The sequence below is a fragment of the Lepisma saccharinum genome, chromosome 20 (genome assembly GCF_977018435.1).
Source record: "Lepisma saccharinum chromosome 20, izLepSacc3.1, whole genome shotgun sequence".
NCBI classification, from domain to species: domain Eukaryota; kingdom Metazoa; phylum Arthropoda; class Insecta; order Zygentoma; family Lepismatidae; genus Lepisma; species Lepisma saccharinum.
Window position 1 is genome coordinate 11,648,530 of NC_139248.1, and position 25,347 is coordinate 11,673,876.

Here is a 25,347-nt window from a genome sequence, read left to right on the forward strand (position 1 = left end):
CATGTCAATTTCTTGTTTATGTGAAAAGGTAAACTTTAATGTATGCAAAAGCATGCGCGTCACAGTTAAAGATTTTTGAATCTTCAAAGAAAATCCAAAACACATTCCCGCCTCGCCGGCCTCCATAGCGGAAGGGTTATAGCATAGTGCGCTATGACGCCAGAGGTCCCACGTTCGAAACCCGGCCTGGGCATGGGTTTTATTTGTGAGTGTCCATCAATTCCATCAAATTATCACTCATGGCAGAAATGCGAAGTAAAATACACCAAATAAAAAATCAAACATTAATATCTCACTCCAAAGACCTAGCGAATCCAATCCAAAATCTACCAATAGAACCTGCAGTGAGTCTCATTTATCTTGTGCATTCATATGACTAATGTAATTTTCTTACAGTTTGACTTTAGTGTTTAACTTAAAATGGCGTTGTGTTTGTGTTGCATTCGATATCAAAATCAGATTTTAAGCAATTAATGTCCAATTATAAGTATACCTAATACATAGGTAAAAGAAGTCCCCCCTCTGATAAAATCGCAGATTGCACCCTGTTTAAATGTCTAGGAAAAATTTCATTTCACCTAGGAATGATATCGCAATGCGATGAGTCGAAAATTGTCACAGCTTCATGTCGTCTCCTGTGTGGTGAGGTCCTTCTCGTTCTTGTCTGTGCTTATTTTTGTTTCGGATTCCACTCTGAAGTTGTTAGAACATATTCTAGATTCACTTCATGCTCAGGTACGCTAGTCTGGAATCTATTTTACAAAAAAATCTTTTAATATATAAGTTTAAGTATAGTTTTCCGAACACCCTCTTACAAAGTTATGAAAAATATGGGTGAGGTACAGGAGTGTATTGTACCCCCCAAGTTGGTCTGTCGTGCCTCGTCTCGTTCGTGTAAGTATTTCGTTTAGGAAAATTCCATTTTAAATATTCAAAAGAAAATGGGGCCAGTCATACACTCTTCTGATGAAGATTTGTATTTCATCTTCGAATCGACGTGACCACTTCTTTAGAAAAGTGTACCCCCCATACGCAAAGGAGAATTCGTATGCAGCGTGATTTTCTGAGAGCAAATCTGATTCCATCGTTCCACACACATTTTAAACAATTTTCATCTCCTTAAAGAGGTATCCAAGAACATAGGTCAATGAACTAACTAGTAGCAAGCACAATGTAGTAGAATCAGGTTACAATGGTTTGAATTTCTGTGGTAAAGATAATGCTTAAGTTATAAAAAATACTCACTTTTTTATTGGGCGAATTTAAAATATGTTCTTTTAACAATAGCACCTTGCGTCTGCTGTCAAATTACCAAAGGGGGGTACAGGGGGTACAACTCGATTTACGGGTTTAGGGGGTACAGTACCCCCTTCAAAAATTTGGGGAGGTACAATGTACCCCTGTACCCCCCCCCCCCCGTTCCTGCGCCACTGTTCTTCTCTACCTAAAACCATTTAATACGAAGCGATATTCCTCTCGGTTGAATAGTTATCGTATTTTAAAAGTGTGAAGTGATACGTTGTTTACATCTCGCGCGGCCGCCATTATGGGAACGAAAGACAATCGACAAGTACGGTGTAACAAGTACCGTGTGAGGCGAAAACTAGCAAATGGGTAGCCAGTCCAGCGTCAACTAGAGCGTTCCTACTGGATATCCAGTTCCATGTGATTCAGGCTTTATAAATGCCTACTAAAAGTTGATTGATATTTGATTAAGGGACTAAAACATGAATGCATATTTCATGTTTTGTTTATTTTAAACATCGCACTCCCGTGCCCCCTCAGCACCCCTAGATTACAGCGCCTACTCTCTAAATTACACAGCATTGGGGTTAACGGCATAACCCATGATTGGTTTGCATCGTACCTTTCTGGCAGGAAGCAGCGTGTACAAATCAGAGGCAAAAATTAACTGTTCCTCTGGGTGGTTAAACATTCGAAATGGAGTTCCACAAGGAAGCATTCTTGGACCTCTCCTTTTCTCCATTTATGTAATGGACTTACATAAGAGCCTCTCGCATGCGCAGTATCACCAATATGCTGAAAGAGTTCTCAAATGCAGCATCACAACTACAGAAAGACCTGAACGCCATAAGTGAATGGGCACAAACTAACTTACTAAAATTGAACCCAACCAAGCCAAAATTTGTCATAATGGGAACGAAATTTCTGGTAAAAAAGCTTAGCCAAAACACAGATAACATGATTCTCCCCAAATTGAATAGCCATCCGTTAAACTTAGAAAATACTGTAAATAGCCTTGGCGTTGTCATGGATTGCCACATAGAATGGTCAGGTCATATTTCAGAGCAGATGAAAAAAGCCAACAAATCTCTTCGAGCATTACATCACTTGAAAAATATTGTAGGCATTGAGGTTAAAAAAAAATTGTGCGAGAGTCTAGTTTTATCACGGTTAATCTACGGAGCCACGGTTGCTTACAATGCAAGCAGCTCCATAACTAATAAGCTACAAAATGCATGCATAAGATTCATTTACAATCTGAAAAGAAGGGACCACATTTCGAAATACTTATTCAATTTGAATTGGCTTAACACCAAGAATCTCGCGAAATACCAATTATTAACTTTAACACATAAAGTACTAGGCAACAAACAGCCTGCATATCTCTTTGAAAAACTGAACACAAATTCGAGCAGACATGAACATGTAACACGACGAAAAAAATATTGTCAGTCCCAGTACATAATACGACCACCTACGGAAAATCATTTACCGTAACTGCCACAAAAGAATGGAATTCCCTCCCAACCTCCCTAACATCCATCAACAGCCATAAGCTATTTAAAAATAATCTCAAACAGTATCTACTGGCAAGGCAGCGAAATACCAAATCACGAGCAATTTTTCATTCATAAAAATACGCACTGTAACATTTGGCAACTGTGTGCATATAAATCTTATAATGGACATTTCCACTTCGACATGAAAAACGTTTTAAATCCATTCATTTTACAGATACTGACACAAACATGAGACGTGCAAAATATCTCGGCGATATTTGTTTCGGTTCTCGAGAAACACGCCTTCAAACACCGCTGAAATTCACCTCCTACGTCACGGATTTGAAAACGTCCTCTCCACAGACAGGAGGTCCTCTGACGTCATCACTTAGAAATGCGTGCAGGCGGGGCTTCTGCTCGTCCCGTCAACTTAGCATGAGCCGCGGAAGCGACGGAAAATTCCCTTGTTACTGTGTAAACAAGTATCTTACAAATTCCAGTGCAAAAATCTGTGCTCCATTTCTTGGAGATGAATTATGCCCTAGCAGTATAGTAGTATTTACTATAATTCAGCCACTCGGTAGAGAGTTTTCCCATTAGGGTGACAAAGCAAACCTTGTAACAGTCAATGGCTGAACACGTGAACAGCCTTGTTCATTGCGAATACATAGGTTAGTTCTGACTGGCAAGAACTTAATGTTATAGGAATGCCTTTTCTGGAATTACAATTATTTTCGTCATAATATTTTCTTCACAAATTTTAAGATAATAGTTTTAGAACACACTGGTTTACACGCCAATTTCTGCAATATAAGAGGTGATACGGTATAAAAAGGTACGGTGAGCTTTTAAATTTCCTGTAGTAAATGACAGTTTTCTTCAGTTAATATATATATATTGCAAATTTTTGTATTTAGCCTACTTTTACGTCGCTTTTCCGTTCAGTTTGTTTAACCGCAACGATGAGAACGCATGGTTATTTTATTATGTATCATCTCTAACATCACATTTCTTCCGCCTTTTGGCTAATCGCTACAATGAAGATGAATAACTACAAGCAGTATTCGAAGTCGGGGTGCAGGAGTACACCCCCCCACATACACACACTACCACCAACTGCACAATCTAAGTATCACCCAAGCTGCCATGATAAGAGACGAACTTTTTCTTCTGTCCCATCTCATTTCGAAAACATTCACTTGTCCCATCTCCTTTTATGAGACGAGACGGAACATGCCTCGTCTCGTGAGCAACACTAACATTACCAATAGAAGCATCCCCCTAGCTGTCCCCAAAGTCTCGAGCAAACATCCTCCCATGTAACAATTTCCAGTTCAATGAAATGTCACTCACAAGGAAACAGTCATGCCCAGGTCGAGAGTCAAACCTGGAACATGCGACTTCCTCAGATACATCATGAATTTTCTATATAATAATTACAATGCCAGTTCATTCCTGGTAATTCTGAATCTACAGTTTGGTTTGCATATATAAGCAGGATAATATTTAGTTTTCGAGGGCTGTACCGTCGAAACGAGTACTCAAAATAAAAATAATAAAAAAAATATTAAGAAAGGTTTTTAGCGAGAATTAACGACTTTTTAAGATGCCCATTCGGTATTTCCCGAAGTCGGGATGGGAAAGGATTTTTTTCCCCGATCCCAGTCCCGACTTCTCGGGATCCCGCACACCCCTAGTAATGGTGGTTGATTATCGAAACATTAAAAAAATGCAACAAAAGTCTCCTACCTTAGCGTTAATAATTTGTTCTGCTCTTAGAGGTATTTCCTATTCGTAGAGGATGTAACCGAACGATGAATAACTGTTTACATGTCCGGCATGCAGCGGTGTGCCAAAGGCGTTTGGTGAGAATCATAACCGCCCCCTCCCCCTTTGGCATGGAATTTCTAAAAAAAGGCCGAGTCTGTTCCCACGCACATGTCAGCAGTAAGAATAAGCGTCCCGTCCCGACCCTAAAATTCTGTCCCGCACACCCCTGACCATTACCAATCGCTTTTCGAATGAAATGCGTCCTCCCTGAAGGTAACATACCGTACTCACCCGAACTGACTCTATAGCAAAAAGTTATAAAAATGTTAGAACTCTCCCTATCCATCATAAATAGCTTCTGCTTCTGATCGTATTAACTTGTGTAACTTTTATAACATATTAATTGTGCAAAATTTGTTCATTATTTTGAGTTTGTAAATATAGCTGTCGATAGAACGTCGTTTGGAAAGTTTTTCATCTGCTTATTGAGTAAGTAGAAGAAGAAATGTGTATGCTTACCTGTATTTTAGCGAATAGTAAGGCCTCCATACGCTGTAAAGAGAAATTGCAGTAGTCTCGGTAGTACTTGGAAGTAGAAATGAATTGTTTATCCTATGAATGTGTGCATCAGCATAGTCGTATTTTTGTGAAAACATACACGATTTTTGTTATCATGTGTATGAGTACTCAGATTCAATTGTCAATTTCGTAGTAAACTGCGTACAAGGTTGTTCGAAGATGGAGGATGAATCACGTACTTCATTGCTTTAAAGGCACTTTAGTATTCTTAATAATATGACTTTATTGATTTGAGGCGCAGAGACACCACAAGTTGGTTTAATTATTTGTAATCTAAGATTGAAGTGACAAAACTTGAAAGTATAATACAGAGAGAAAATCCATTGTTTTTCGATTGAGGGAAACAAAAACATTGTGGATAATAAGAATTAAAAAAATAGACATTTAAAAATCATTGTGGTATGTATATCTTGGTCAGTGTTCTATTCTTTTGGTATTACTTTCATATTGAACAGAATGCTATGTTATGTAGATATCTTCCAGACATTTCTGCAACAAGAAAAGAAAATTGCATCAATAATGATGCAATAGCAATTCACATTTATCTAAAAATAAAATGAGATCATACTCCATCATTTTGAAGATTTCTTTTAAAATTCATGTCTGGTATTCAAAGTATCATCATTGATACAAGGGAATAATGGACTTGATTGAAATTGTTTTAGGTACAAAATTACGTTTCTTCAAACAGAGTATTTCTGTTACAGAGGTAAAATTTTGGGAGCATTTTCCGTGTAAGGAAGAAACAGCAAAATCATATTCAATTAGAATTTCAATGAATTGCTCATTATCTCTTAAATTTATGGACTAATGTAAGTTCAGAAGTTAAAGTCACAATTCATTTTCAAATACTTATTCAGAACTTTGCTAAAAAGGAAAAAAGAAGGTAACGGTGCCGATTGTTTTATGATTTCTCCTAGCACAAAGACTAATTATTGTAGAATTTTGGAAATCATTGTCACACAATATATGAACCTTCCTTAAAGTAATGAGCACTGTTTGGACTTGGAAGAAAAAGTTATTCATGTTGAAAAATACAACTTAAAAATTACCTTGCGCACTTCCCATGGACAAGATATTCTCCATCGACAAGCGACAGTAAATATCGTAGACGCATGGGAATGAATGTAGAAGTAAATCTGAACCTTAGTAGAATGCATTTAGAGACTTTATGTAACCGGGCCAAAAAGAAAACCAGGAGACAATAGCTGAGAATCCTTCCTTGCAAAAATACAGCTAGACTTTTCAAACATTCCAAATTCCAGACACAAGCGTGAAACAGGTTTATTCTTGGAATCACCTGCCAATCTTCCACTTTCACTTGTGCTCATCCTCTTTCCAATGTTGCCTGGGTTCAAATTGAAAATCCCCTTATGATTGCTTGAAAATTTTCTTTCCTATGTTTAAGTTCCTTGTGTTGTTAAATAAGGTTTTAATCCCCCTTGAAAAGAGTTTGAACCCGGAACTTTTGGCTTCCTTGTACTTTACGTTGCCCGCAGTCAGTCCTATGAAACAACAGAAGCGTGTAAAGTGCACAGTGGCTGTATGTAATACTAAGTATGGGAGAACCCATGTGAATTGTTTTTCTATCTGTGGCCTTGTTCATTGTATTAGATAATGGCCAGTAGTCGAAGTAGGGTAACACGAAGGAAAATTTTCTCCTGTTAAGAAATTTTTTATAAAGAATCCCCCATCTAGGGTAATTTGTATGAGCATGTTCATCCATACAAGCATACCCCATCCTATCTCGAAACTCAGGCCTTCCCGATGGTGCTGTGTTAACGTTGTTTCCTTGTAATCAAGGGGTCCCATGTTCAATACCCAGAGGAGGCACATAATGGTTTGGATCCCATTTTAAACTGTAGGTCCAGTCCCAATTAGTCTCTATGTGCATAAATCAGACATAAACCAAAACTTGGCCAAGAATCCCCCTACTGGAAATTTTCACTTTGAGTACTGATAAGAACACATAATTCCAGATAAATTTCAAATCAAAATCATGCTTTAAAAATATTATTGCGCTGCATAAAATTATCTCTGCTCTCTCCCAGTGCAATTTTAAATGTAAAAGTTTTCTACTTTTTACATTTTACTTGTGTGTTAAGCTGGAGTAACTACTTTAATTCTATTTGTAGCCAACCTCCATAGTGAAGTGGTTAGCACTGCATGCTACAATGAGGTCCCAAGTTTGAACCCCAACCCTCGCATGTTTGTTCTTTGTGAGTGTCACTTCATCATATCAACACTTATCTTCATTGTCAAAGTTAGCCAAAAGTGGCCAAAAGGTGATGATAAATAACAACATTTAAAAAATAAAATCTGCAGGTAATTTGTGTTTTAAAGAAGAGATGATGATATGAAGTGAAACTTCCAAAGATGTCTAATAAATTAATGCCATTTGTATAAAATTGTGGCTTTACTCTCCACTGAAGCAATCAATCACAGCAATTAGTAGCCTATTCAGATCTTTGTAAACATCACTCCTCCATACATTATATTTTTGTACTTTAAGAATAGTTAACACTTTTATTATTGACTTGTAGTCTTGTAATCTGTTTTTCAAAGTAATTTATCTTTTTTAGGATGTGTGTATGTACTCTAATGTGTTTCTTTCTTTTCAGTTATGATACATCTTTACATTAACAAGAAGATCAATAAAGACCACGAAGATTAAGTGGGGCAAATCTTCTTCTACTACAGAACTGTGAACAGAAGTATTATTATACGAATGAGCTACTATTGAATTTATTATATATTACATTCGCAGAAGCGTTCTTTAGTCATGATTAAGATAATTAAATGGATATTTCAAAGTACCCTTGTACATTTTCTCATTTAGGGAATGAGAAACAAGCATTAGATACTGTTAGAGCTTTGCACGAGACAGTTGTTTCTCTGAGAAGTGCCTTGAAAAAGGCTCAGTGTGAGGTGGAAAGGTTGAAATCTCAAAGCCAGGAGCATATATCGTCTGCCGTTTCTAAAGAAGGTGATATAAGTAGTGGAACTCCCTTGCAAAACTGTGGGCAGAAATTTGTAGAAAATAATGAGTCAGATTTTGTAGAAGGGACTGAAAATGCATTAAGTGCTGAACCAGGTGGCAATTTATACATGGATACATCTAATAGCACAAAGGAAGAGGGTAAGAATGGACGTGATGCGAAGCAAGATGAAGAAATTATAAGGGCTGATGAAATTATTGAGGAGGAACCGGAAGAGGATGAGAATGAGGAAGACGATTTAAGTAACGTTGCTGAAAAAGCTGGTGAAAGTGCATCTGAAGAGACTGAAGTGAAGGAGCCGGTAGCCCCGAGAGAAGGTATTTGCAAACCTACCACTCTCAATATTGAGGTAGTGAAACCAGACACTGAAGGTAATGAGAAGACAAAAGTTAACCAGGTGAACACCAACTCGTTTAAAACTGAACAAACTTCTGATGATGAATCAGAAGAGTTGGATGATATTGAACTAATATTCACAACTGACGACACTAAGGATCTCCAGTCGTTGCACGAAAACTTAGTCTCAATCAGCGAGGGTGAGAACTGGCAAGCCGGCGGCACTCCCGTCTTGCTGAAATATAGAGAAATATCAGAGTTTGATGAAAGCTTTGAAGATGACGAAGACCCTGCGACAAAGAAAGAAAATCTCTCGAAAGGGTGGAAGAGTTCTGTATCGGTGACTACAGACATCTCAAAATGCGGAGACTACGAAAATATGGAGCAGCGAAACGTTGCTCGGCGGAACACACTCCCTAGTCAAGTGAGATACAAACCAGTCATTTGTAAAGAGCCTGGAGGGGTAACCAGATCCCAAGCTTCAGGCAATTTAAGTAGCAACATCCAGTCCCCACCTATGGTCAAATTTACTCCCATAAATGCGCAGCCATTAAGCAAGGAGTGGCGAAGATTTCCTGTTAGGCCAATTCTTGTGGAGAGAACGTCTCCGAAGAGAGAGTCGTGTGCCCAGACTGATATTACTGCCCTTCCATCGCACTGGAGATCAGAAAGCTATCTCGCTCACAAGGTGTCGCATAATTTTACTACTCTGCCTTCCAAATTCTCCATTCCGGTGCAGCAACAGTCGCAAAGAAGACAGTCCATTAAGCTGTCAGCAAAAACTCAAGAAGCTCGACGCACTCTTCTGTCAGATATAAACTTTACAAGCATGGTTCCTGAGCTTTCGCGGAGCGCTGACTATTTGTGTCAAGAAGATGAGGAGAATAACCCCAATGCCTGCCAGGGGATCTACAAGAATTACCCCAGAGCACACTCCTACATGCAGAATACTGAATCTCCAATGAAGAGTTACGACACAATAGGGGAAAGCTTAACGTCTCCAGGATTTTCTTACTCTAGGATCTATGGTAAGGGTCCATGGTCACCTGCTCTACATTCTTCTAGCGGCTACATGAAAACTAGTCTGTCCCAGTATGGCTCGCATTGTAAGCCATCTTCCTTAGATTGCTGTAATCGTTATTGCCGGAAGCGAGCATCATGGTCTGCCATTTCATCACCAACAGGGTATGATTACGTGGACTCAAAGCAAAGACATTCGTTCAAGTCCATGCCTCCATCACCTGATTCGTACAGGCACAAAGCAACATGGTCGTCTGTGCCATCATCTCCAACTCATCATCACCACCACCATCATCTAAGCACCAGGCATTTTATTTATTCTCCATCGGAACTTGATATGAATAGTGAATCAAGAAATTTCTTTGGAACGTCGGATCCAAGGCTCATGTTTCCTGCGAAGAGCGACAAGACACGGTCTCGCCACAGGACCAAAAACAGAGTTACCTTTCAGGGTAAGTAGAAAGGCTTTTTACTTCATGAAATTTTTAATTTTTGGCTCAACCTCCGATTGCTGAATGTCATTGTATGTAGTTTAGATCTATTTAAATGTCAAGTTTTGAGTAGGTTAGTGCAGTTGCAGTATTTTTTCACTATATTACCTCTCCTGTACATGTATACATATATAGTTGGAAGCGGCCCCAGTGCCCACCCAGCGTCGAATACCTGGGGAAACCCTGGGGGGGTAAAGGCAGTCAGAGCCGTGATGCTGATCACATCACCCCCACTCACGACCGGATCAAGAAAGTGTGGGGTGTTACCCCCACACCCCCTATACGCCTTCATGGCCTGGTGCTAAGCACAGGGGAGCACTTTACCTTTTTTTTTACCTTTTTACATGTATAGAACCTTTCTTGGCATAGAGAGAGCTTTCAAACAGCTTTAACTCCCGAGTATAATAACTTCAGCAATTTATTTTTCAGGAGAAGAAAGAAAAATAAAAGTTTCCACAATGTATAAAGCTGCAGTAGAATTCTCAAAGTTTCACACATTATTTGATACTAAATTTGCATCTCTCAAATGCTTTTATTATCCTCGCATACAATTTTCAAAAAACATTCATTATGTAGGAATCTATTTTTTTTTTAAATACATGAAGTTTTTGTATACCGAATTAGAAATATAAGTAATTTATACACAGTGGACTCTCTTTAATTCGAACTCCAAGGGGACATGAAAAAATTTGAATTAACCAAAATGTATGTCATTAAAGATGATTTCAAGAGGAATAAACCTCTGTTCGAATTAGTGAGTAATTCAAGTTACGCAAGTGCGGATGAAACATAGTCTACTGAATATAATTCCATGGAGCCATGGTGGGCTAGTCAATGTTGCATCTGATTCACATGAGAGAGAGACCCTGATTTGATTCCCAGGGTAGGTAATATTAGGTCAGAATTTTTACGGACTTGTCCGTGCATAAAGTGGGTCGTGTTCATCCAGCCTCAAAGAAATGGTTACCTCAGGACAACCTCAGAGGGTTGCTGAACACACAACTTCCAAAATGGCTGAGATCGAGAATATGTGGAACTGTACCCCCCACATTCCCTAAATGTCCCTTAATGGCATAGTGCAATATGCACTTTACCTTACCTTATGCATAATTTCATAGACTATGTTGCACATGCAAACAAGAGGTGTACTATGTATAGTTACACCTGCCACCCACAGTCTGTGCAGCAGACTGGTTTGTGTCCTGGTGACAATACCAACTAGATGGCTGCAGTCCCAGAGTGATGAGCCTGTGATCACTGCAGATATTCACAAGCAGTTGGTTGATGACTGAGAAATAGAGAACTTGAGTTTGTGTGTGTTTGGAGAGAGAGAGAGAGCATGCACCATCATGGAAAACCATTTGCATCTTGGTGGAGGTTACAAAAACATCCATACATGAAGAAGGGGACTAGTTCCAGAAGGAAAGGCTGTGAATATGCCAGTTCATCCTGGATAACCATGGCATCATCTTGTCAGAAATGGAGGCATTTTGAGACAAATGTACTACAATGCTAGAGGTCTCAGATTGGAATCCTGGGTAAGGCCTGGTTTATTATATGAGGGGCAGTCAAATGAAAACCGAACACCCACCATAAAACACATTCCTCGCAAAAGTTGGCAACACTGTTGTTACGTATTGATACTGCCATCTGTAGGGTAGGAGAAATGCATAGCGAAAATGCACAGGTCCACACAGTTGCTTTGTCATTGCTCAGGAGGTGAGCGTAGTGAAAAGTGTATTCGTCCAGCATTGGAAATGGAGGCAAGCAAAGAAGAGCAGAGAGGTGTGGTTCGTTTCTTGGTGGCTGAGGGTGGTGGAACATGCGAAATTCATCGTCGCATGTCTGCAGTGTATGGCGAACACTGCTTGTCCCTGACAAGTGTGCACAAGTGGCAGAAGAGATTCCACGAAGGACGCACATCACTGCAAGACGATCCGTTTCTGGGACAGACCCATCGAGCTATTACGCCTGATGTGATTGCGAGGATCGATGGTCTGATCCGGGAAGACCGACGAATCACAGAGGAAGAAATTCGTGTTCAGGTTGGCATTAGTCATGGCTCTGTGCATGCCAGTATCAAATATCACCTGCAGTTCCAAAAAAATTGTGCACAGTGGGTTCCGCATCAACAGAAGGAGGTACAAAAGATTGACAGAATGACTGCATGTATGAGTCATTTGCAGCGGTACCACGAGGAAGAGTATGCGTTTCTGTCACGTATCGTCACAGGGGACGAAACGTGGTGCCACCACTTTGAGCACAAGAGCAAACGGCAAAGCCAACAATGGAAACACATCGATTCTCCCCCGCCAAAGCTGACCATACGAGTTCTGGTAAGGGAGCTTCTTCTTCGACTGCAAGGGGCCTCTGCTTGTCGACTTCCTAGAGCGTGGAGCCACAATCAATGCGCAGCGCTATGCAGACACATTGCAGAAACTGCGACGCACCATAAAGTCAAAATGCCCTAGAATGCTGTCGGACGGAATCATCCTTTTGCATGATAACGCCTGTCCCCATACCGCCAATCTGGTGAGGGATAAGCTTCAGACATTTGGCTGGGACACGCTTGAACATCCTCCGTACAGCCCCGATCTTTGCCCTTGTGACTTCCACATTTTTGGTGACCTGAAGAAAGACATTCGTGGACGTCTGTTTCATTCGGACGAGGAAGTGCAACAGTGGGTGAGGTTGTTGATCCATCAGTGACCTACCTCTTTCTACAAGACTGGAATTGATCGTCTCGTCTCCCAGTGGGATAAATTTCTTAACACTTTGGCAATTACTTTTGAATAAAACAAACTCCATTGTCACTTTGTAGTGGGTGTTCGGTTTTCATTTGACTGCCCCTCATACATTTCATCACTTATCCACATTGTTATGAGTTACCCAAGATGTAGAAAAGTGAAATGAAATAACCAAACGAGAAAGAAGGAAATATTTGATGTGAAAACAGGACATGAAAGGGTTAAGTCTGTACTGTAATGTAAAGCCCATGTAGTATTCATAATTAAAAAAATAGATAGATATATATATATATATTAACTTAATGGAGATAACTATGCAACATATATATATATATATATATATATATTTCAGAGTCTTCCTCTTACACTGGCCAATCTCTTCCCGATCTACGAGCAGAGGATAGTGGTGATTCTACGGACTCCTTGATAGATGAAGCAGAAGAGTATCTGAGGAGATCGATCGATTCAATTCTCACTGGAGCTGATTGGACGAGGGTGTGTCAGAGAAGGCAGCGGAGAAGGCATTCTGATCCAGATCCTGTTCGAGGTATGTGTGCATACATAGGCGAGACAAAAAATACTGGGATTCTAAAATTTACACTTTCGTTAACCTCGTATGACTTGAGGAGCAAAATAATATAGAGTGACATTTGTGATTTTGCAAATGTCATGGTTATTTAGCAAATAATGCTGGATGCTGTTTTCATGGGATTCTGCCCCAAGTTACGCTCATGAGTGTGTATGCTGGAGATGGTTAATTTCAGGGTGAATAAAAAGCATGATTTTTTATTTGAAAAATCAGTTTGTTAAAAAGAAAAAAAAGGTTATTTCTATGTGTTTTGGCAGAATACACATTTGTTTTTAGATTCTTTCTGATCATACCTTTCCTTTTTATAGTCTATACATCCAGTGCTATGGTGTGTTCCACTTAAAATTTTCATGTCAAAACACAGTGAAAGTGTACTTTTTTTATTTACTAATCTGTTGGCACTTTTCATTTTGAGAATAGCATGTAATGCATTAAGTCTTACTGCTTGTGAAACTAAAATGGGTGATTTCCTCTTTTAGGGCATTTTAAATGCTGCCTATGGCAGAAGACTGCCTGCATAACTGTAACTTAAAATAAAAAGGAATTAGTCTTACAATGTTAACAACATATAATTTTTTGTAGCTATACCCAGTGATGGCACATGCACAGTGGTTCGGATCCCACTTTAAACTGTAGGTCTAGTCCTGATTAGCCTTTCTGTGCATAAAGTGGACTTAAAACAACAAATCAATCAATCAATCTTTGTAGCTGAATTATTTTTTTTAAAGGATAGTTTGCTAAACTTTATCAACCACTGTGTGTTGTTAGAGCTTAATGAAAATTACTCTATTTACAATGCAACCTCAGTATTTTCTATTTTGATACATATTTCTACCCAGATATTTGCTATTTTTCATACTTCACATAATAGTGGAAGTATCCAGTGTAATTATACATTGTATTTTTCCCCCCAGAATTCAGACCTCCAAAATCAGCACAACCGTTTCTTCCCAAAGTACCGACTGACTTGAAGCACGACTATTTTGTGAAAGTAATCTCTTCCGAAGGCAGGGTGTTGGTGGGACGAGTGAGGTATGTTGGGAATGTACCTGGAAGGAGCGAACCTCATGTTGGAGTGGAACTACCTGATGATTCAGGAAATTCGGATGGCACTTTTGAAGGAAGGCTGTTTTTCGACTGGTAAGTGATTGACCATGCCTTACATTTAATTGTGTGCATTTGTGTTGTGAGGTCTTGTGTTATTTACATAAAGTAGGGTAAGGGTGATACCATTTTAAAGTGGTATTAATACCAATGTCGATTTTCACACTTACCAGTACCAGTTGCCAAGTTATATGGGCTTGAGGGTTTCAAGCTATGGAGTAGTTGGTTAGTGCACCGGATTTTGCAGTAAAATCATGTCTGTCGTTGGTTCGATCCCCGCCATAGCCAAAAATAAATTAGTTCACTTGAAGCTGAGAGAAAGGGTGTTCTTTTGAAACGTAGTGTTAGAATAAGTATAGTTTAAAGCACTAGACAACGGATAATGTCCAATTAACATTGCACGCTAATGTAGAACCATCATCGCTAACATTCAGAGAATTGAAGTAAGTCTTGAAGCTTTCTTGGCGACGAATGATGAAAATATTCTCTCGGGCTATCGACCAGGTGAGTTGTGGAAAAGATTCCAAGTTTTCGATAGGGTAGAAGTTCTCAGTTGGTCGATAGCCTGGGAGAATCTTTTAATTCAGAAAATTATTTATCACGATATATTAGTGTATTTCTTTAGCATCTTTTTTCGTGCTTAAAATATAATTTGTACATTTACTATCCATTTTCTCATTTTCTTGCAGTGAAGCAAATAAAGCTATCTTCGTTTCCTTTAAGAAGGTTGTAATGGCATGGACCACTTAAAATTTCCCTGAAAAAGTAGATAGTAAGTATTTGAAAGTAGATATGTTCCTTTGTGTGTGTGATGTCTAAAGCAAAATACTTGTATTTATTTTTTAAAAAAAAAAGTACTGTCTGTTTTTCTTCCTCGAAATCAATGGTGCAATGTATGAAGAACTCGTTTTTGTTGTTCCTACATAAGAAAGAATACCGGTAACAAAAGAAAGTAAAATTAAGCCCTACGCAATAAATCTAGTCGTGTACTAGCTAGTCATAGTTAAATGTAATGGTATTTCTTTGTTTTCTAAGTGGAAGTGAATGTGTATAAGTAACCACTTGCACATGTATTTTAAAGGAATCTGTATTGTGCCTGTGCTAATGATCCCTGGATTGTTTTAAAGATCAGTGAAAGTCACTCAATTATGATATCAACACTGTGTCTGTATTATCTCATATTGCTCTCTCATATTTGCTAGCAGGTACCTTCTCACAGTGTGCAATGTATGTCAAGAAATGGATTGTTTTTATGTTCTTTTTATTTGCAAAAATAGAGCTTCTGTTATGAGCAAACTGCCTCTATCATTTGGTTTTTTTTTCCTATTATTGTTTATTCTTTTCATACCGTATTCTCAGAAGCATCAACATATTACCTGCGAAACACTGTGAAACCAGGTACAGCCCACCGCTCAGGAGAAGATCCCTGACGGAAGTCAAGTGACGTAGCGGCAGGCGACTCCACTATTAGGGTTGGGGGAGTGCACCCTGGGTCAGAAACAAGGGTTGTGGTCTCGCTGTAAGCTTTAAGGCTTGATTCACATCTACGCTCAAATCACTGTCCGCGCACGGTCAGGGGATATCCACATTTGCGGTCAAGGTATGATCGTCGTCAATCTGGTGTTGATTTCTTGACAGAGTACACCGATTTTTCTATTTTTTTAAAAAAATAAAGAGCCTGCCGATTGTACAAACTACAATGTTTTAAGATATTTTCAACGACGGAAATGTCTGTTACAGTACTGGCGTTCGAAGCAAATGGCAAAGAGAAAAAGAGTTGCGAAAGCGGAGAACGTTTATTTGCACTTACAATGTGCAAAGCTACAAATGTCAACAATGGTAAACATTACTTTGTCGGTCTAAGTTTGGCATGAAAATTCTCATATCGACACTGTTGATCATTTCTTTTATTCGAACGTTTCCGACACAACACGGCTAAATAATGTACAACTACCATAACTCTTACACCACCACGAAAACCACGAAAAATCCCAAATAAATCACAATTAAACACCCGCGCAGAAGCACTTCCACAACGACAATGACCGCAGCGGAAGACTTCCTTCTACCCCTAAAATCTGCAAATAGACCGGTCTTCTCCTGTCCCTCTGCACGCCCTCTCCCCTCATTTGGAGATCTTCTCGTGAGCGGTGAGCTGTACTTGAGATGTGTTACGTAACAAGATAAACAGGTTCTTCTTCTTGAATATGCATGTTTTTTTTTCTGTTATCATTTCCTGTGTTTTACCATTTATTATGTGCAATTTCCTAGTATGATGTACTGGGAGTGAGTTTAATTTCTATTATGTGTAACTTGGGGCTGCGTCCGAAAGGGGCAAGAATGGTCTCGCAGTTCAGTCTTGAAGCCTTGGACTGAAAGCAAAAATGTTTCAAATTGCAAATCGCCTGCAGCTCCTAACATGGTCAGTAAATAATACTAAGAACACAGTGTTTTCCCATGTTATAAACACTTTGTTTTTCACCATAGAAATCACATAGCTTTTTAAAAGGTTCTTAAACTTAAATTTCCACACAGTAGAACAACTACAACCAACACCTGGCTGACTTTCGACTTCCATGATTTCAAACAAGTATACATTGTCACTTACTTCATGCTGCAGGATAGATTGCTCGCTTAATTGGCACTTTAGAACTGCACCTTTTGGACACATCCTTAGTTAATAATTTTTGTTAGCTTGTAACAAAGTAACTTATATTTTTTTCAATAATAATAATAGTATTATAGTCCATAAGAGGTAGGAAGGACAATAAATTTTAAAGTTGCATTTTGCACGATGTTGTTTGATGTTGCGTTGTTATTGTCTTCCCACTTTGCTCTTTGTTAAAGGTAGTAATGACATTACTATATTATGTTCCAGATAGAAATACAGTTCTGTTGCAAAATAATTAGCTTTTCTTGATTACTGGCATGAACAAAGATATTGCTAGGTTTCACTTTTTTTTTTAGGCCAAAGGTAATTATTTTGAATAGTTAAAAGTAAACTTCATGTTAATTCATTATTTTTCTGTGAGATTTGTTCAGGCTCTCTGAATTTTATTCTGTGCATTTTTTTCATTGTCAAGTTACGTAGGGCTTGATACATATATTATACAATATTATATGAGGCAAAGAACATGTGTGAATCATATTGTAATTTACTAATAATGATCCTGCATAAAGTAACTAAAAGTAATACAAACTTACTTTTAAGGTAATATAACATACTTAAATTTTCAATCAATAAAACCAATTTCATGTATATATTGTGAATGATAAGTACTGTAATCTATTTTGACCAAAAAAAAGTGATTGGTTGAAAATATGAGAACAGGCACTTTACATATTATGCTTCATATATATATAAATAAATACATATATATATATATCTTGTTTATAGAAAATCTAGCTTAATATTACACTATGTTATGGATGAGCATATCAGGTAATGATATATTTTGCACTCAGCACAATTATTATATTCATACATTATGAATAAAAAATATAAAAAGATTAAATTATATTTTTATGAAATGCTTATCATATTTCAGCAATCGTATGTTGCTCAAGTTCTTGTTCTGGAGTATATTATTTAACTTTGATTTAATACTCAAAATATCCATGCATTGTAAGTAGATACAGCTTGTTAACAAAATGTATACATACATCTTATTGTTTGTATAAATATAAACGTAATTTTTGAAAAATTATTGAAATAGTATTTGATATATTGTTGCAAATATCTTCAGCATCTCTATCTTTTATTTTTGTTTAAGTGTGTTTTTGTGCATTTTATAATGATTTATTTAGTCGGTTTTCTTTTTTTTTTTTTCAAAGATTTTTTATGAACAGTGTTTTGGTTTAGGATTGTTTTAAGGAAGTAAAAGATTATTATATTGTATATATTTCTTTCTCATATGGTGCTTTGAATCCTCATGGTCATACTGTTGTATAGTGTTACTGTTACTCTGTATTGTTGGCATGAGTAGAGTAGCTCTCGCATACACAGAATTATTTTTCTGTTATTTTCTTCCACATTTGGATAAGAGTTCTGGGATTGTGTTTATATATACCTGTGTTAACAGTATTGAATCTATAAAGGAAAGGAATGTTTTATTTATGTTTTGAAAAATGTTTTAATTGCGTACAAGGAAAAATCAAGAAAAGTAAGGTTCCCAAATAATTGTCATCTACTATACGTTATTATTGCTGAAGAACGTACAGATGTAATGTAGGTTTCTCTATGTAATCTCTTTAATTGAAGCGCATAGAACAAGAAATACATAAGTTTAAACCTTGAAGGCATGTTGTTGAAGCATTTCTGTTGTCATCTGTCCGAATCTATATATATATATACACACACACACGCAATGCTCCATATACAGAGTGCCCCAAAATGATGTTTACACTCTCTGAACATTAATACCAAAAATGTTGGTATAATTTTTTTTGGTGTCGCATACCTTGAAGTTATAGGGTGTTCATGGGCAGCAAAACATCACTTGCAACGCTGTAGAACAAATCATGAAGCAGCAAAAATGGTTTCCACGGGAAGTGAAGCACACATTGTCTGTCACGTTATCCAGTGTCCTTGGCTTTAGAAATATGACGGTGTTAGATCTGGGTGCAACGCTTCTTACGTTGCTGGAAAGAAAAATTTCTCACCTCTGCCATTATGTGTAAGCTAATGCCCACATCTTGATGGGCTGTGATGGAAAGAAAACAACAGAATGCCTACACATGCTAACACACACTAAACGTAGACATTGCAGATTCAAATACAAAAAGTTCAGTCAAGTTGTCTTTAATAGTTTGTCTGTTATTAGTGTTCAAATAGTGTAAACACTATTATGGATACTCTTTGGTTTCATGACATTAAATTTCTCTTTCGCTATGTAAGATTCCTGTGCCCACTGTCATTTCTCTAAACCAGCTCACATATTCTTTCTGATGCTGTCCTTACCATTTGTCTTACTGTGTCTATTTTGTATCCTCATCACTCATTTCTTTTTCTTCTCCCATCATCTTTGTCAGACACAGTGTAGGAAATTCACACGAGTCCATTGGAGATTCTTTCATCCCGTCATCATCAGTATCATCTTTATTATCGTGATTTCTAGCATCAGTACAGATTTATTTCCTGCTTATTTTCCCCAAGATCTGTAAACATCGCGAATCTCGTACGTTTTGTAACTTACCAAAATTCCCTGCCTATGCTGGAAATCCGTTCTTAAAATGATGAGATACACTTTCCCATTTCTATAACTCAAATTGCATAACATGCATGTAGCACATGCTCTTTCCATTATTTGAATTAAGTTAAAAGCACAACAAACCACAATACCTGACTTTTCAGCATTAAAAAAGAAATGCAAAGGATTACAGAAACTGAAGAAAAAGTGTCATCGCCAGCAATATTGCTGTAATGCAACTGTTCCTTATTTGCTGCTAGTTCTTAGGACAGGGGTCTTCAACCTGCAGCTTGCTAAAGCCTTTAATGAAATAAAAGAATAAATGAAAAAATATGTACCATTGACTAGAACTGATTATATGTCGCAACGTTACACTGCAGCACTCAAGAGTTATTGCGTTGGCTACCAAGATTCCACAATGAAGCATTATTCGTTGCATTTCTATGCATGTTATGTCTGCGAACAGCTCGTTTCCAAAGTGAAGAATGTGAGAAATTATAGTCGAGTAAATGACTGACAGGCAAACACCTTGAAATCTCTCTGCGGGTAGCCTCATCCAACCTCAAGGCAAATATTGTTATCCTAGTGAAGAAAAATACAATCACAGTCCTCTCATTGAAGGGGTAAATGATGACAATTCTCATGTATAAATGGTTAATTTGTTTTTTTAACAAAATAACATATAATACTGCTTCATTATGGATATTTATTTTGTTGCGGTAAATAACCTCAATTCAGAACTTGACAGTATTCTTTGCAATACAAACTACAAGCTATTTCATAAGTTTATTATTATATACAGTACAGTGGAACCTCAATTTTATATTTTTAAGGGGACCAAGCTTAAGAAACTTTAAATGTGGTAAAACATAAAATCGGGGAAAATATTATAACATATAATGTGGGAAAATGTAAAATCTGGGAACACAAAATTGTGGTTTTACTGTATATGAATGTATATTGAACAAAAAGTATGTTATTATTTGTAAAGCTACCACTGTCTCTATAACAGTGCTGTCTGTCGGTCCCTTATAGAAAATCATTGAAGACCACTGTCTTAAGTGACCTGATATCCCTCAAAATGTCAATATTTTCTTCCTTTTGTAGCTTGATGTGTATTTATCATGATTTTTGTACAGGTAAAATTTTGGCATTTAAAGCTATATAAAATACAATAAACTGCATTGAACACTTACAATACAACAATAAATGCTTCAGATTAAACTTACATCAGGAGATGTAACAACTTGTGAATAATTTAATTTGTATATATTTGTAAATACTTGAAAAATGCTTATTATTTTATTTAAAATGCACATTGTGACAATCACGCACTATATTAATAATTCATATTACTGTTGGATGTATCTCAATTTGCTTGGCAGTGTATGGTATTCTATGCCACAGCATGAAGTTCAATCGGTTGAATAATTATTATATATTTGCCACATTGTATGTGTTGTTAAATATCTCCAGCACCTTATTGTTGCAAAGTTTTACTGTTGAATGCTGTATGTCTGAATGAGGATGTACACAGTGGTTTCTGAAGGCATTAGATCGTATGGCCACATATTTTTTTGTTTTGCAAATGCTTAGAAGGGAGTAAACGTTCTTTTTTTGTAGTTTATATCTTCCGCAAGTATTTTCCAGTTTTCTTATGTACAAATAATTTATAGGAATATGTGGCACACACTATATTCGTATCAGTATCTGCTAATATCAGTCTTCAATAAAATTACAGGTAATTCTACTGATCAGTACTTGACATCTCATTTATTACAAAATTCTGCCATTTGTAATATTTTTTTATGAATATTAAAAGAGCAACTCTGCTATCATAAATGTCTAAATACGCAGTTCCTTTCCCACTGTGGCCACCTTGTTACCTACAGGGTGTTCATGATGAATATTTTTAAATATTATTATATAATTTTTCTTTTGCAACTCGATTCCTTATTCTACCACTTTTCATCATCTGACACACATTCACCCCCATGGGTGGTTTGGTGCCAATTTTTTACAATATGCATGCTAAACTTTGTGATGTGTGGCAGAACCAACAATAAAAGTGAGTGAAATTACTTATTATTTATTCTTCAAAATGTTTCATAGTGAATGAAAATTTTTCTTAATTTGCACAGTAGATAGTCTGTCCAAGGATTGTGTGCTGTTTTGTGGATATCCGGATTCTAGAAAAGTATCGGAGATATTATTCAAATGATGTATATTGAGAATGGGACAGGTTAATTGTACTCAGTCGGTATTGGCTACTCCCATACAGGTATATTGGTGTTTCTGTTTATCAGTAAAATTGCTAATCTGATATTTCTATGAATAACCTGTAACTGAGAGCACAATTATCCTGTTTTCTTAGTTTTATGTAGGGCTGAACCAATATTACTTTGAACCAGTAGCGATAATAATTTTGATAACGATGCTTGAAAATTGTAACAATTAAAAGTTCGAAATATTGATTAATATTAGTGTTTAAGTATTCATTCCACTCCAATTATATGGATCAATTTTACACGGACTTCCTTTTAAAATATTCAAGAATTACATCAAAATATTAAAATAAACATTATCACAAATTCCAGTTTTTCACACAATATTGAGACAAAATATATATGGCAACTTCGAATTTTGCACAATTTCCAAGAAAATTTGACTGTAAAAGCCTTATGCAGTATTTATGTGGACCCCATGAAAGATCAAAATTCCGGAAGAAGCATTGGTAAATAAATTACAAGCAAAAATTTCCAATATCGACCAATGCCGATATATTGGCATTGGTACTCACTCGACCATAAGGGTATACCATAATTTTGTAAATTGTACACTTTTTTCCAACTCGAAGACAAAGCAGATTGCACTCTTCTGGTTACATATATATATATATATATATATAAATAAAATTGTGAATGAACCGTTCAAACTCCTTGTATCTGCATCTCTTAAGATTTCAGAGGAAAAATTGTATTGCAGTTCATTAATTTTTTTCCGATCTGTCCCAAACAACATAGTTTCCTGTTAACAAAATTACATACGGTAAACCATATATGATTATTTATATTCTTAACAAGCAACATGCTAGTTGAAGTTATCAGCTTTTCTTTAAAATAATTTGGCAAACTGTGGATTGTACCAAATATTACCTTACATTTTTTTTTGTGTAAAGTAAGTATTATGGTGAGATATAAAATGAGTTACCATTGAAAAGAGTTAGTTTCATTTTGCATGTAATCTCAGGAAATTACAACTATGGTTGAAGTGTAGTTACTTCCAAGTATTTTGAAATATTATTATGGTTTGCCGAACTAATTTGCTCTGTAGTAAGTTCTGTTTTAAATATACATGTGTTGTGTGTACTTATGTGAGACAAATTGCACAAAACACTGCATTTTTTTATAATTTTTGCAAGTATTTTTTAGTATCAATCAGTTTGCATACAGTTTTGTTTTTTTGTTAGTTTTATTGATGTATTTGTAAACTGTAAATTGTGTTCTCCTCCAGTATTCATGCATTACACTTTCCTTAACCCATGATGTTCGAAAATATATTTTTGTATACTTGATTTGGTTGTACAGTCACAGACACTTCTGGGTTGTAATGCCATCATTAGCTTTCAGTAGATTTGTTACAACCCAGATATGTCCATCACTGTACATGTATTTGTGGTTAAAATATTAATTGAGTTAATAAGATGAATACTGAGTGTGATACAACTTAGAGATGATGATGATAATGATGAAATTGAGATGTTAATATCCAGCAAAAAAAAGTGTAAAAGTATGTTTTTTGTCCCGTAGTATTTGATTTGAATTTTAGTCATAGCAGTGTGATTTGTGGTCCATAAATGTGTTACGATTAGGCTTAAACATATGTTAGTAAATGTTTGATCAACCCCACAAGGGTTGGCAACATGTGCATAGCAGATGCCGAGCTGTGTATTTTGTTATCAGTATTCCTTTAAATGAAGGTTTGTACTTTTTTTCCCCAGGTATTTGTATTTTTGTGAGATTTCCTTGAGAAGAAGTGATAGGAAAAAACTAGCATTACTCTCCTATTGTAGAATATCTGAATCTGTACAGTGACGTTATTTGTATATTAAAAAAGAAAAAGTGTTCTGCACGCATGTTAAAATATTGTAAAACAAAATTGGGTTATTCTTATGAAAGATTAATGTTAATAGAGAACTATATATATATATCTCTTTTGATTCAGTCATTCAATGTCATCCATACTCCCCAATACTTCTAAATAGCTTGCTTCTTCTTAATGAACAAAATTATTTGTAGGCTGTATTCATGCAGTTGTTCACCCCCATGTTTTTCATTGAATTCCAGCATTCCATGTGTACGTTACTTTGTATATTGTTACATGTTAGTACATTAAAAGAAGACCAAAGCAAGAAAATATCTCATGTTTATTTTGTGTGTTATGTTGTTATTGTTGTGTACTTAATTGTATTCATGTGAGAAATAAATATTGGTTACCAACTGCATTTATTTCTGTTCTGATGTTTTGAATGTGATTGGGAGAAAATGTGTATAGGTGCTGAACCTCAGACACTCAATAAATGTACAGGGTGTTTCACTCGCTCTAGGCTCCTGATTTTTGCTTATAAAAATCAATCTATTGGTCATAATGTAATGAAATTTGCTAAGCTATGGACATACCTTGGTGAATGAGAAGCATGGTGTCGTCACAGTGAGTGTTTGAAGTGGTAGGCATTATCATCAATGTATGCCTACACACACATCTCCATGTTACCTAAGGTAGCCACCAACGCATCAGGAGTCACAGCATCAATTTCCTGCCAAATGCTGTCTTCCAGTTCCATGGCTTGTTGCGATAGACCTTTCCTTTTCCAATAAGTGTGAACGATAAACACACGCTGTTCCACTTAAGTACCGATTCATACTATGCTGCTTTGTTAATGCACTGTAATCACGAACCACTTATTGTAAGCACAAACTTTCAACTCAACCCCAACAAACACAAACCACTAACAGGTGAACTCAGACTGAAAGCACACGTCTGTACATTTGACATTTAATGGCAGAATTTACGAGATGCACGTGCATGCCCATGCAAGGACTAGAGCATCATTTCTCAACCTATTAGGTGCGACCCACTGCTGGGTCCCGGGGGCCATTTTGTGGGTTGCAAAGTTTGGTTCGAAAATTTATTTACTGCATCTTAAAAACCTATTACATTTAAATTACCAAGATATATTGCTTTAACAATTTAAATTCAACCCATGTTGTATGTAGTCTAAATTCTGTATTTCTGTTATTTGCGCTGTACCGTTTCTTCTTATCGACATCTCTCTGATGTTTAACTCAATCGGATATCTGTCGTTTTTGTTTCGGTCGCAGCAATAAGTTATTTGCTTTACATATTTACTTTTCTAGAATAAAGTATGTGCAATTTGTTCAAGCAAGTGTAAGAGAGGGGGGGGGGGCTTCTTAAAGTACTCGCTGTTAGCATAAATATAATTATAAACTGGGTACACACTCCTACAAGTAATTCTGCCATTGCCCATGCTTATGGTTCCCATGAAGTGTAATATCCTTCAAGGTGGATCCCGGACTGAAAAAGGTTGAGAAACACTGGACTAGAGAGACCGCGACACCATCTCCAACGACGTTACCATGCTTATCATACACCAAGTTATGTCTGTAGCAAATTTCATTACATTATGACCAATAGTTTGACTTTTATAATCAGGGGCTGAGAGTGAGTGAAACACACTGTTATATTATTATATACTACT

General features: G+C 36.8%; 2 protein-coding genes across 2 annotated transcripts in view; one reads left to right on the forward strand and one right to left on the reverse strand.

Moving 5' to 3' along the window:
* The window catches only part of MFS3 (major facilitator superfamily transporter 3), a 304,225-nt gene that overhangs the window by 162,491 nt on the left and 116,387 nt on the right, over positions 1-25,347 (reverse strand). The gene's annotated exons all lie outside the window — the stretch shown is intronic.
* LOC146003725 (uncharacterized) lies at positions 4,869-15,758 on the forward strand. The gene is made up of 5 exons (XM_083142117.1): positions 4,869-5,003; positions 7,715-9,900; positions 13,039-13,233; positions 14,190-14,415; positions 15,069-15,758. Exons 2-5 carry the CDS (start codon positions 7,893-7,895, stop codon positions 15,127-15,129), a joined length of 2,490 nt encoding a protein of 829 aa, XP_082998243.1. The 5' UTR covers positions 4,869-5,003; positions 7,715-7,892; the 3' UTR covers positions 15,130-15,758.

Bases quoted from the DNA above. Each gene is read 5' to 3' on its own strand.
- LOC146003725 (XM_083142117.1), top strand. From the start codon at position 7,893: ATGGATATTTCAAAGTACCCTTGTACATTTTCTCATTTAGGGAATGAG. The intron at 13,234-14,189 runs GTATGTGTGCAT...TTTTCCCCCCAG, and splicing joins TGATCCAGATCCTGTTCGAG to AATTCAGACCTCCAAAATCA. The intron at 14,416-15,068 runs GTAAGTGATTGA...ATTTTCTTGCAG, and splicing joins GGAAGGCTGTTTTTCGACTG to TGAAGCAAATAAAGCTATCT.